Source organism: Biomphalaria glabrata, chromosome 12, assembly GCF_947242115.1.
Source record: "Biomphalaria glabrata chromosome 12, xgBioGlab47.1, whole genome shotgun sequence".
Classification (NCBI taxonomy): Eukaryota; Metazoa; Mollusca; class Gastropoda; family Planorbidae; genus Biomphalaria; species Biomphalaria glabrata.
This window is the reverse complement of record NC_074722.1, coordinates 27,441,925-27,454,734: the sequence shown is the minus strand read 5'-3', so window position 1 is coordinate 27,454,734 and position 12,810 is coordinate 27,441,925. Positions and strand designations below refer to the sequence as shown.

At 36.7% G+C, this 12,810-nt stretch overlaps 1 protein-coding gene and 1 long non-coding RNA gene across 3 annotated transcripts; both read right to left on the bottom strand.

The window, feature by feature from the left end:
• Window positions 1-4,507: 4,507 nt before the first annotated feature.
• LOC106053029 (uncharacterized) lies at window positions 4,508-6,273 on the bottom strand. The gene is made up of 2 exons (XM_056007118.1): window positions 6,069-6,273; window positions 4,508-5,888 (listed from the first exon to the last, which is right to left on the bottom strand). The coding sequence occupies exons 1-2, from the start codon at window positions 6,170-6,172 to the stop codon at window positions 5,282-5,284; spliced, it is 711 nt and encodes a 236-aa protein (XP_055863093.1). The 5' UTR covers window positions 6,173-6,273; the 3' UTR covers window positions 4,508-5,281.
• Window positions 6,274-7,812: 1,539 nt separating this feature from the next.
• Window positions 7,813-9,420, bottom strand: LOC106060804 (uncharacterized). Of its 2 annotated transcripts, none has more exons than XR_008773865.1 (2): window positions 8,010-9,420; window positions 7,813-7,959 (listed from the first exon to the last, which is right to left on the bottom strand). It is a non-coding gene; the product is annotated as an uncharacterized LOC106060804 (long non-coding RNA). The 2 variants fall into 2 exon arrangements; XR_001216505.2 differs by having other exon boundaries at window positions 7,813-7,906.
• Window positions 9,421-12,810: the final 3,390 nt, after the last annotated feature.

The window sequence follows — 12,810 nt, the reverse complement described above, 5'->3', positions numbered from 1 at the left end:
AGTTATGTTGTGTTGTGCTGGACACATGACATCTTGGTTTTACCATTGGCCATGGAACAGATGACCTTTACATCATCAATAATCTGGCAGGAGTACTTACAGAGCCATGTCAGTGCCCAGTGTATGGAGCCATCATCCATGTCATTACCCAGTATGAGGAGCCATGTCAGTGCCCAGTGTATGGAGCCATCATCCATGTCAGTACCCAGTATGAGGAGCCATCATCCATGTCAGTACCCAATATAAGGAGCCATGTTAGTCCCCAGTGTATGGAGACAAAGGGGTTGTAGAGTCATGAAGTAAATAAGATATTGACATAGTTGTAAACAACAAAGTGAAGACTTCTCTTGCTGAAAGTGTGTTTGTTTTCAATTATAATTTTAAAAAAAGCTTGATAATTACATTTTAATTTCATCCACTTATTTAATTTGTGAAAATCAATCCTAATTCCTAAACCATTTTTAAGCATTCTTTTTAAATCTTTAATTATAAGTGCAGTCCTTATTAGCTTTATAATGATTATAACATGTAAGCATGTGTTGTTACTTCATCACTGACTTACTTTCAGAGGACTAGGCTCAACTCTGGGAGGGGGGTGTTTTTTATTTAGTTTTTTTTTTAGTACTTTTATGAATAGAAAGACATTCTTTGGCTTTTAATGTAGAATTTAAATTTGTATTAAATTATATTGCACTTTTCTTTGTTCAAGATATGGTGAAAAAGTAAATTGAATGTGTAGATTTAGTGTGGAATACATATTCCCCTACATGGACATTTTCTAGAAGTTTATAGATTTATATTTTCTGTTCACGAGATCTAATTTATATTCTTAATAAGGCTTTCAAAATGTATAAATTGGTCCAAGGGCATTAACCACTATTAACTTATTATTTAGACATTTACTTCCCTTTACACGTTTCTTTTTTCATTTCTTCATGTCCTCCAAGATACAACTAATATCCAGGGATCACAAAAGTTCGTTGACTTATGAGAAATTATTGTCTATTTCATTCATGACTTATATGAATATAATATTAATGGAAAAATAATTTGTATTTTTACGAAATATGTGTACGTCATACATTGTCTGTAAGTCAGAAACCACCCTCTCGATGTCATACTATCAAGTAAAGCAGCAACCACCTGGATACCATGCGTTTCCTATTAGCAGCAACCACCGTCGGGATGTTGTTGTACCTTCCCTTAGCTCAACTCCTCACACCTGCTGCTTTTCCAGGACATGCCATCAGGGGCGGCCTTACATAATTGGAGGTTCTAGGCGAAATGAATTAGGTGGCTCTAAATGATATTAAACAAAAATTAAAAAGAAACAGTGAAAAAATATAATTACCCCATTTATTAAAAACATGTCTGTGTATAACTGTATATAGCTAAATGGACAAATAATTGAAATTCGTATATCGCTATTTCCGTAGTAGAGTCAGAGTTAAACTAGTAAACATTGAGTCACGGTGCTCTAGTATGTTTGAGATCGCAATTATTCATCTAAATTAGTTTTTTAGTCCTGTGCAAGCCCCCCCCCCCCACCATCATTGGAAGGCCCTAGGCGACTGCCAAGTTCGCCTATGCCTAAGGCCGGGCCTGATGCCTTCTTGGCACCAGACAATTGAATAACTCAACTGATGAATCAGTCCTGAATGCTGCACTTACTATTCCATAGCCACCCTGGCCCACCCTTGGCTTAAGAGTTAAAAAAAAAACAACTTTTGACTAAGAAATGTTAAAGATATCCCTTAGTCTGTTAAACCGCTGGGGGACAACACAAGATCTGTTGACCGTCTTTCTCCATTACTCTCTGGCTTTTGCTTTGGATAGACTTTCACCCAATGACAGACCTGTCCATTCTTTTATGTTGTCTTCCCATCGCTTTAAAATTCTTTACTTATTGTGTGCACAGACTGTATACTCTCCTATTGTATTTACCTATCGTATAGAACCTATAATTGGAATGTGTAGGGAACAGATCTGATTAGTCCATGGTTGCTGATGAGCTTATCGATTACTTCGTATGATATTGATTGGAATTCTTGACAAGACCAAATGCATCGATCGCTGGTGTCGAACTTGGAGCTAATTTTATGACTTCAGTAAAGGATAGAAAAGTAGCCGGTAGCTTAAATGAGAGAGGGAGAGAGAGAGAGAGAGAGAGAGAGAGAGAGAGGGAGGGAAGAAGGTGTGGAGAGAAGAGAGATGAAAAAGATGGAGAAGAAAGAAAAGAGTAGAGAATGATCAGTAGAGAAAGAGGAAGAAAATGGAAAGTTTTGGCTTACGTATCCTATTAACAATTCTCTTAATGGTTAATGTCTCTTTTAAACTAGAAATACCCTTCCATTGAGTTCATTTTAAGCGCTTACATTGTCTTCTGTGGTCAATAATACTTGAAGCGAATAAACCATAGAGTTTCAAAGTGTATAGGCCTACTATTCCCACTGAGCTTATAATACACTGTATAATGATGCCATTCTTTAAATACTGTTAAATAGCATGCATGATATAATTGATAATAGCAGTTGTTACATTTATGTATCAAACTAATGAAACATGATTGGAGTGTTTATTTTATTGCTGAAACAAATGAGTTAATATGACATGTAACATATAATAATAATAGCAGCACTAAGGCACCAAGGTTATTGAGAGTAGGAAAAATAAAACTGTATACAACAGTTAAAGTTATGTATTAATATTAATTTGTTTCACCTTCACCTATCCCCTAGATCTGTCGGCCGTATTCTCCATTCCTCTCCGTCTTTTGCCTTGGATAGAATTTCATTCAACGACGGGCCTGTCCATTCTTTTAACGCTTTCTCTGTCTGCCTCCCCTTTTTTTTCTTGGTTCTGTGCCATTTTATGTCTCAAGAGACGATGTTTACCCTTTGCAACTTCTTGTGTGGCTAAAGAGGCCAATCCTTGATACACAGCTGCGGTCACAGGTTGGGCATATGTAATCACCAGGCGCCGTTGCATTTTCACCCTTCTTTCTGCTTCTGTTGTGTATGGCATCTGCAATCCGAGATCCTTTATGCTCTCTCTCCATGTGGATCTATTCAGTGCCACTTATTTCCAGCTGCTAGTGTCGATTTTGAAGAGCATGTCGCGTTTGCATACATCCGTATAACGTAAAAGTGGGCGACCAGCGGCTCTCCTGCCTTCTATTAGATAGTCATACAGAATGTCTTGGTACTGTTCCCTGAATGGAAGGTATTTGCGAGGACCTGTTATACGACCAAAGAGTTTTGCTTTTTTTAAACAGTGGTTACCAGGTCATCGTGGGGTTCTATTGCTGTATTAATTCTGTTTTTAATCTCTTCATTTGTGATGCGGTCTTTGTAAGTGATACCTAGGATCTTTCAGTACCATCCTCTTCTCAAGATTCGTTCAAAGCAAAACAAAGAGACCACATTAAAGAGAGAGAGATGTAGTATACAAGTATTTATCAAACAAAACAAAAAAACAATTGGTTAAAGCACATAACTGTTTAATAAAACACATGGCGAATTCATTTCATGTATTTACATACATACATACAAAACAATAGAATTTCAACGGGAAACAAAAAAGGCAGTTGGGAAGTGTGAGAAAGAGAAGATAACTTGACATGTCGTCACGACTTGGTCTTTAATGTAAACAGCTGCTATGACACTTCAAGGTGTTATTTCCCTTTCATTCATTAAAGACAGGTCTTTATTCTTAAACATACTGATTATAATAACTAGATATATAATCATCTTTGCAATTTTTCAAAGACTTTTTTAAAATTTTGTTAGGCATTCTTTCATATCACGCAATCTTACATGTCTATAGCATACACAGCGTAAGTATACATCAAAGTATACAGATGAATAAAGAATTTTTAAAAGCCAGTTTTGACTTTCCCTACAGAAAGACCTACATACAAATTTGCACAGCTATCTAATAACCCTGGGGAATTGAAAATATATTGAGATATCGCTACTTTAAAAATTCAATAAAAATATTGACACTAAAGATTCAACGCAACGACATAGAATAAACTGAGAAAGGAAATTTGACAAAATCACTAATGACAAAATTTATGATATATAGATATCTATTTCGGTAAAGCTAAGGGTATAAATACAAGTCTGGATAATGAAATTATGCAGCTATTGACGAGATTCTGCATACTAGGGCAGCTCTTGACGAGATTCTGCATGCTAGGGTAACTCTTGACGAGATTCTGCATGCTTGGGCAGCTCTTGCGATCCATTGAGATTTTCAACTTTTTTCCTCCATTGTTTTTTGTGGAACTCTTTTGACTGCGAAAAATCGAAAAAATAAAAGTCTTTCTTGGATGAAAAGGGCGATGAAGACAAAATGACCACATTTCATGCTACACATCCAGAGTTAGGCTGTCCAACGACAACGATTAGAAACATCATCTTTGGACAAAGATTCGCACTCGTACCCAGGTATTTCACATTTTGGGAGCATGCAAAAATGGATCACCAGAACTAAGGATGAAACAAAATCAGAGGAAGGCTTTGTTTCTTCCTACGCTACTGCAGAATGTTCCAGACCTGAAGAACTCCAGAACCTTGGTAGATGGCATCGTCACTGCAATGACTTGTTGAGAAAGGCAGTCCAAGTTTAAAAAGTTACAATTGCATAGAATAGATCTGTTTGCCTGTGTTAACTTTTAGGGCTAAACTATGGATACAATGCTGCCATAACATAAAAACCATTAAATGTAAAATAAAATGACACACTTGGTCTAAAATAAGAAACTCACTAGAAAACATATACATCACATAAATACAAGAATTACTTTATCACGTCTATTATAATTATTATGTAAAAATAATATGTCATAATTATGTACAGGTATTTATATGAAACATAACTTTTATAACTTTCATGTTATGTTTGACTTTACACACTCCCCTTTCAAAAAGTTTAGTTTTAGAATAGGTGTTGGCGATTTCGTACGTTTTCGTCAAGGAATGAAATTGTTCTAAGTCACAGGCTATCTTGACCACAGACCATCTGTTCTTCCCTTGGTTAGCTTGCTACTTCTGGCCGAAGCGAGATTAAGCAAATTATAAAATTATCTCTATGTTAATCTATTCCCTTAGAGACCGGGTTTGTATTGACTAATATTTTTAAAAAATGGCAATAGGCGCGTAAGAATATGGCGGCAGTTAAAAGGGTAAAATGCATGTTTCTTGTTGTCTAAAGCTAATCTAAAAGTTTATTTACACAATAAGTTATAGCACATTGTTTGTTACAAAGTTTTAATTCCTTAGACATCCGAAAAGTCCAACAAAGGATCATTCATATTAAAGTCCAGAGTTTTCTTTCCAAATTGAAGCTTTATGTCCCCATTGAGCAACGAATGCTCACCGAGGGATCTTTTCAGAGATTTGGGGATGTATATTTGTGAAGCCCCCGGGTCATACTCCTCTTGAAATTTCGCCCCATTCACGTAGACTTCGTTTGATGTGTTAAACGAAGCCCCGCTGGGGATATGATCGAGACCTAAGCCAGATCCTCTCTGACTCGGATGTGTGGACGAATGGACGACAGTCTTGGTCAAGAAATCTGTACGAGTGCTGCCAGGAGGTCGCAAGATGTGCTCGGTTGTGAACTTCCTGGCCTTGACCTCCACGCTCGTTTTGTACCACTTCCTGTTCTCGTGATTGTGGACGTCCAGATAGCTGACGTAGAAGTGGTCAGCGGTCTTGGGAAATGTGTACGTGGTGTCTGAGAAACTACGTGGTCGAATCCTAGCCTCGTAGAAGGTCCTGCTGACGAAACGCTTTTTAGTACTGTTGAGATAGACATAGGCGGTATCGGCGTATCTGACAGGATGCAGAACTAGCTGAAATGTGACTTCCTCTTTATGACGTCTGAAACATAGAAAACAAATATTGCTAAATCGTCTAATACAGCCTAACAGACTAAAGTAGATACGAGCCTAGCAGACTAAGGTAGATACGAGCCTAACAGACTAAGGTAGATACGAGCCTAACAGACTAAGGTAGATACGAGCCCGAAAAGGAGTTAAAGAACTAAGCAGACATACTTACCTATGATCGGACACTTCCAACAAACTAAAGACTGAAGTCTCCTCGTAGCCAGGCCGTGGCACTACTGCCACAGTCTCAGCCACTTTCTCTGGGGCCACAACCATGTTGGTAGAGTACACCAGTTCAGAAGATTGAAACTCAATTTTAACTGGAGATTTCAAATCTGCTTCAAGCTTAGGGCGCTATGGAGTAAAAAAAAAAAAGAATTGAAATTATAAATTCAAACAGGCAGACGAATTAAAGTGAACACGTCTTTAATGTTCACGTTTTCATCAGAGTCTGGCCACTCTCTTATCACTTGGTATAATATCGCCACAAAATGATCTGTTGGTCCTGATGTGCTTGAGAGTATTGGAGATTTTTATATATGTCAGAAGAAAAAAACCTGCTAAATTTTTGGTGTATCCGGTGTACAACATAAAGTGTTGCTAAGTTATAAGCATTTCAAAGGTTGTTGATAATTTCTCTCTGCACTTGAAAGCACCGTAGAATCATACACGTTCTTCCGTTTGTACAAAAAAAATATTTCACTATGTAGGAAGCATTAGATATTCATTTTATGATTGAAAACATATTGAAAACCAAATGAGTAACTTACTAGAGTAATAATAAAAAAAAAGAGTAGCTACGAAGATAAACTGCTACGCAATGAGATATTGTTAAAATTATAGCTCAATTCTATTTTATTATAGTAGCAACGGTGATGATTAACTTAGCATCCTCGACATTATTAAGCTAATCGTGAAAATCTCCGCTAAGTAGGCAGTGTGATTGTGATTTTCATATAACGTCATAATAATAGCATGTATATAGCCCGTATATAGTAGAAGTGCTATAAAAATAAATTTTGTACTAAGAAACCCGCTGGTGTAGCTATTGTATATAGACGCAATCAGGAACAACATTTTGAAGAGATGACGCTACCTACTCATTACGATACTTCATCTATACTAAACAAGAGACGGGTGAACTGCTAGTAAATAATCTTTTGTGACGTGGTTAACCAACAATTATATGTATTATGAATAGCATATTTTAGGGAGCGATGTACTTGACAAAACTTTCTTCAATTTAAAACAGATTTGCTTGCAATATCGTGTTTTGCTCCCTTCTATATGTCGACCTTCGTAGCGCAGCATGGTGCGAATGGGAAAAAAGGTGCGAATTTGTGTATTAAATGGAAGGAAGGTTAAAAAGATGAAGCGGAACGGGACTGACAGGAAGAAAGATGAAATGTTAATGTTTTAGTAACTTGTTATATTATTAAATTATCTGTAGAGCAAAACCTGAGAGTGTTTTATTACTTGAAGAGTCTTGGAACTTATTATTATACTATTTTATTCTAAACTAAATGCTACCCTAAATTAAATGCTACCCTGAACTAAATGTAACCTATCTCTAGGCTATATTCTGTACTAAATACTACCTTAAGCTAAATACTACTTTTATCTTAACTAAATGCTACCCTAAACTAAATACTACGCAACCCTAAACTAAATGCTACTTTAATCTAAATGTAACATATCTCTAGCCTATATTCTAAACTAAATTCTACCCTTTGCTAAAGGCTACTTTATTTTAATTTGCATGCTACCCTAAACTAAATGCTACCACCCTAAACTAAATGCTATCCTTATCTAAATGTAACCTATCTCTAGCCTATATTCTAATCTAAATGCTACCTGATCTAAATGCTACCCTAAACTAAACTTTATGCTACCCATAACAAAATGTTATCCTAATCTAAATGCTATCCTAAACTAAATGTAACCTATCTCCGCCTATATTCTAAACTAAATGCTACCCTAATCTAAATGCTATCCTAAACTAAATGTAACCTATCTCCGCCTATATTCTAAACTAAATGCTGCTATCCTAAACTAAATGTAACCTATCTCCGCCTATATTCTAATCTAAATGCTATCCTAAACTAAATGTAACCTATCTCCGCCTATATTCTAAACTAAATGTTACCCTAATCTAAATGCTATCCTAAACTAAATGTAACCTATCTCCGCCTATATTCTAAACTAAATGTTACCCTAATCTAAATGTTATCCTAAACTAAATGTAACCTATCTCCGCCTATATTCTAAACTAAATGCTGCTATCCTAAACTAAATGTAACCTATCTCCGCCTATATTCTAAACTAAATGTTACCCTAATCTAAATGCTATCCTAAACTAAATGTAACCTATCTCCGCCTATATTCTAAACTAAATGTTACCCTAATCTAAATGGTATCCTAAACTAAATGTAACCTATCTCCGCCTATATTCTAAACTAAATGTTACCCTAATCTAAATGGTATCCTAAACTAAATGTAACCTATCTCCGCCTATATTCTATACTAAATGTTACCCTAATCTAAATGCTATCCTAAACTAAATGTAACCTATCTCCGCCTATATTCTAAACTAAATGTTACCCTAACCTAAATGCTATCCTAAACTAAATGTAACCTATCTCCGCCTATATTCTAAACTAATTGCTGCCTTAGGCCGGACGTCTAAACTAAATGTTGTGTAAACTAAATGTTACCCTAAACTAAATGCTATCCTAAACTAAATGTAACCTATCTCTAGCCTATATTCTAAACTAAATGTTGTGTAAACTAAATGGAACCCTAAACTAAATGTTGTGTAAACTATACCCTAAACTAAATGCTATCCTAAACTAAATGTAACATATCTCTAGCCTATATTCTAAACTTAATGTTGTGTAAACTAAATGGAACCCTAAACTAAATCTAACCTATATCTAGCCTATACTCTAAACTAAATGTTGTGTAAACTAAATGAAACCCTAAACTAAATGTAACCTATCTCTAGCCTATATTCTAAACTAAATGCTACCCTTAACTAAATGCTACCTTAAACTCTGTGCTACCCTAATCTGAATGTAACTAAATTAAATGCTACCCTAAACTAAATGCTACTTTAAACTTAGTGCTATCCTAATGCAAATGTTGTGTAAACTAAATGCTACCCTAAACTAAATGCTACCTTTGACCTTACGACCGGACTAAGTCTGGTACAGTATTTCTTCTCTTGCCCCACCACCCTGAACGAAAGCCTTGGTTTTGAACATGTTAAACATTACCAGCGAACGTCTAAGTGATCCATTGTTTTTTTAACACCTATTGGTTTGTTGCTTTATTAAAAGTCCTAGACCCATTTAACGTGTTTCGATGTTTAATCCATGGAACTAAAGGAACGAAGACTTTTGAGTTTTTTTTTTTTTACAAAGCCATATATAAAACAGGTTTGTTGCGCATGTTCTCGCGTATCCTGAAATTATTGCTGCTGAATTATATACAAAATGAAATTAAGTTTATGGGAACCATTGTGCCTCCCGCAGTCTGACAATATTAGACACTTCAAGCTTTAAATTAGGAAAAAAAAGGCAAAGTTCTCTTCTAGTGGCTACATCCAGTCTATTTCTTTGCTTATTCATTAAGGTTTACCATGTATATTGAAGGAAAAGCTAAAACATAATTCCAATTTTGGCCACAAGTTGAGAATTTTACTGAAACATTCAAATGCAGCCACATCTCTGTTGTACCTCCTATGCCAACTTTCTTTTTACTGAAGGCATAATTTTGTAAATCAAATTTTTTCCTGCAACTCAATTTGAACACCATTAACAGATATTTAATAATTGTCATTTATATTAAATCTTTTTATTTTTGTTAACATCCTAGAGGAGAATCGTCATTTCTTTATAGAGCATTGTTATGTGAATGGCTTAGATATCGGTGTACTTAGGCAGTAATTCATTTGTCAACAAACAAGCAATGTGAGATTGTAAAATAGATTTAATATCTCGATAAAAGAAAATCTTATATAATTAATTAAAGCGCATTTCTTTCCTAGCAGTCGGGGGTTGGTTTAATTCATTTGCGTTAGATACCTACCATTTAAAACAATTTTTTAGCCTGCTTTAAGTCACAGCCAACCGTTGAATCTTCCTGTTTCAAAAAAAAAAAAAAAATTGTGTTTAAGAGCTTAAAAAAACAACCCCCTTTCGAAATCCAACGAACTCCAGTTTACAACAAGTCTAACACTTTTTTCTTTATTTGTTTCACAAAACTGTTGAAAGATAATATATTCGGGCATTTTCGGCATAGGTTTGTATTTTATTTACAATTTTATAATTAGATTAAAAAAGAAATAAAAATGCAGGCTAAACTTTTCTTTAGATGTCGCCTATGTATCATAATTCACATCATCGATCGCTGGTGTTAACAGCGCTTTTCTTTGTTCAAGATATTGTGAAAAAGTTAATACATGGAACAAATATTCCCATACATGGACATTGTCTAGATTCTAGATTTATGAGATTTAATTCATATTCTTGAAAAGGCTTTTAAAATTTCACAAATGGTCGAAGGGCATTAACCACTATTAACTTGTTATTTAGACATTTACTTCCCTTTCTTCATGTCCAACGAGTTACAAGGGATCACAAAAGTTAATTGACTTCTCATGAGAAGTTATTGTCTCTTTCATCCATCAATTATATGAATATAATATTAATGGGAAAATAATTAGTATTTTTACGAAATATATGGATGTCATACATTTTCTGTAAGTCAGCAACGACTCTCTCAGTGTCATAATATTAAGTAAATCAGTAACCACCTGGATATTGTTATAAACCTGGTGGTGGCACAGATGGGGGTAGTGGTGTGTGTATGTAGTCAGCCGACGCAAATCGCCCCAGGCCAGCACTAGACGAGCGGTCAACCGTGACGAGCTACGACGGTCAGCCGAGTCGAGTGTCAATAGGACGGTTCGGGAAGGATCGCCATCGTGAACAGAGCTCAGGGGCGTCACGAGAGTTGTAGTCATCTGACCACCTAGAAACGTCGAGCGACGTTCTGTCCGGTTCGAGAAGGCCAGTAGGGACCCTATATAAGAGCGGAGGTGTCGCAGTCAAGACGGTTGAGAAAAGGGGCTCAATACAGCAAGGTTCACGGCAGGGGTTGAGAGCCCGGTTCACTACAGTCCGGTCGACTACAGCACAGTTCAGCGGTGTGGTTCTGTACGGAGCATCACGACGGTTCAGTGCGGAGTACTATCGAGTACAGTTGAGACGACTGACGTCTTAATCTTGGTCTGTGATCGAGTCCGACACAATGAGCCCAAGTGTGTGAAGTCAGTCCTGAACTGTTGAACCCAGTGCAAGCCCGGGACGAGACGGAGAGGCCAGTGCAAGAGTTGATAGGGCGGTACGGTGTTATCGGAGAGATATTTGTACAGTGTACGTGTTGCCAATTGTACAGTATTGGCTGTTATTTATTCAACTATTAAAGTGTTACGTTACTCTGGAGCCCTGAGTTGTCAAGTTCTTTAAGTTGGTGATGTATGGTGCTGTTTGCAGAGAGCCTGGATAGTGAGATTCGTAACAATATCATGCGTTTCCTATAAGCAGTAACCACTGTCGGGGTGTTGTTGTACCTTTCACTAGCTAAACTCCTCACACCTGCTGCTCTCCCAGGACATGTCACCAGGGCCGGCCTTATGTAATTGGAGGGGGCCCTAGGTGAAATGAATTTTGTGGCTCTAAATGACAAAAAAATATATATATAATTACACAATTTATTAAAAACATATCTGTGTCTAGACCTATATCTAGATCGTGAAATAGTTGAAATTCCTATATCGCAATTTCCGTAGTTGAGTCAGAGTTAGACTAGTAAACATAGAGTCATAGTGCTCTACTAGGTTTGACGGGCACGACATAGCCTAAATTGTGCCGATGTGCCTAAACTCAAAACTCAAACTCTATTATGTTTGAGATCTGATCCAAGTCTCGCAAGTTTTCATCTAATTTTTAGTCCTGTGCAAGCCCCCCTGCCCCCCCGCCAACCAATCAAAGGCCCTAATCGGCTGTCTAGTTCCCCGATGCATAAGGCTGGGTCTGATGCCATCTTTGCAGCAGAACATTTGATTATTCATCTGATGAATCACTCCTAAATGCTACACTCACTATTCTACAACCACCATCGACGTAAAGCGTTGCTAAAAAAAACTGCAAACAACCAAATTACTTAAAAAAGGTTTAAGATATTCTTTCTAGCTATAGACAGGATCCTCACACTGTGTCACAGCTTACTATTAATAAGAATATCCTTCACCTATTCCTTAGTCTGTTAAACCGCAGGGCACCTCACACGATCTGTTGACCGTCTTTCTCCATTTCTCTCAGTCTTTGGCCTTGGATAGAATTTCACTCAATGACATGCATGTCCATTCTTTGATGTTGTCTTACCATCGCTTTTAAATTCTTTACTAATTGTGTGCAAATACTGTATACTCTCCTGTTGAATTTGCCAGTCGCATAGAGCCTATAATTGGAATGTGGAAGGAGCAGATCTGATTAGTTCATGGTTGCTGATGAGCGTATCGATTACTTTGTACGATATTGATTGGAATTCTTGACAAGACCAAGGACATCGATTGCTGGTGTCGATACGAGCCACGAACTTGGAGCTAATTTTCTGACTTCAGTAAAGGATAGAAAAGTAGCCGGTAGCTTAAAGGAGAAATAGAGGGTGGGAGGATGAAGGGGTGTAGAGAAGAGAGAAATGAAAGAGATGGAGAAGAAAGAAAAAAGAGTAGAGAGTGAACAGTGTAGAAGAAGAAAAACAAGGGAAAGTTTTGGCTTACGTATCACATTAACAATTCTTTTAATGGTTAATGTCTCTTTCAAATTAGAAATATCTTCCGGTGAGTT

Excerpts from the sequence above, each read along its gene's own strand:
- LOC106053029 (XM_056007118.1), bottom strand. The coding sequence starts at position 6,172 with ATGGTTGTGGCCCCAGAGAAAGTGGCTGAGACTGTGGCAGTAGTGCCA. Across the intron at positions 5,889-6,068 it reads TTGGAAGTGTCCGATCATAG|ACGTCATAAAGAGGAAGTCA; the intron begins GTAAGTATGTCT and ends TCTATGTTTCAG.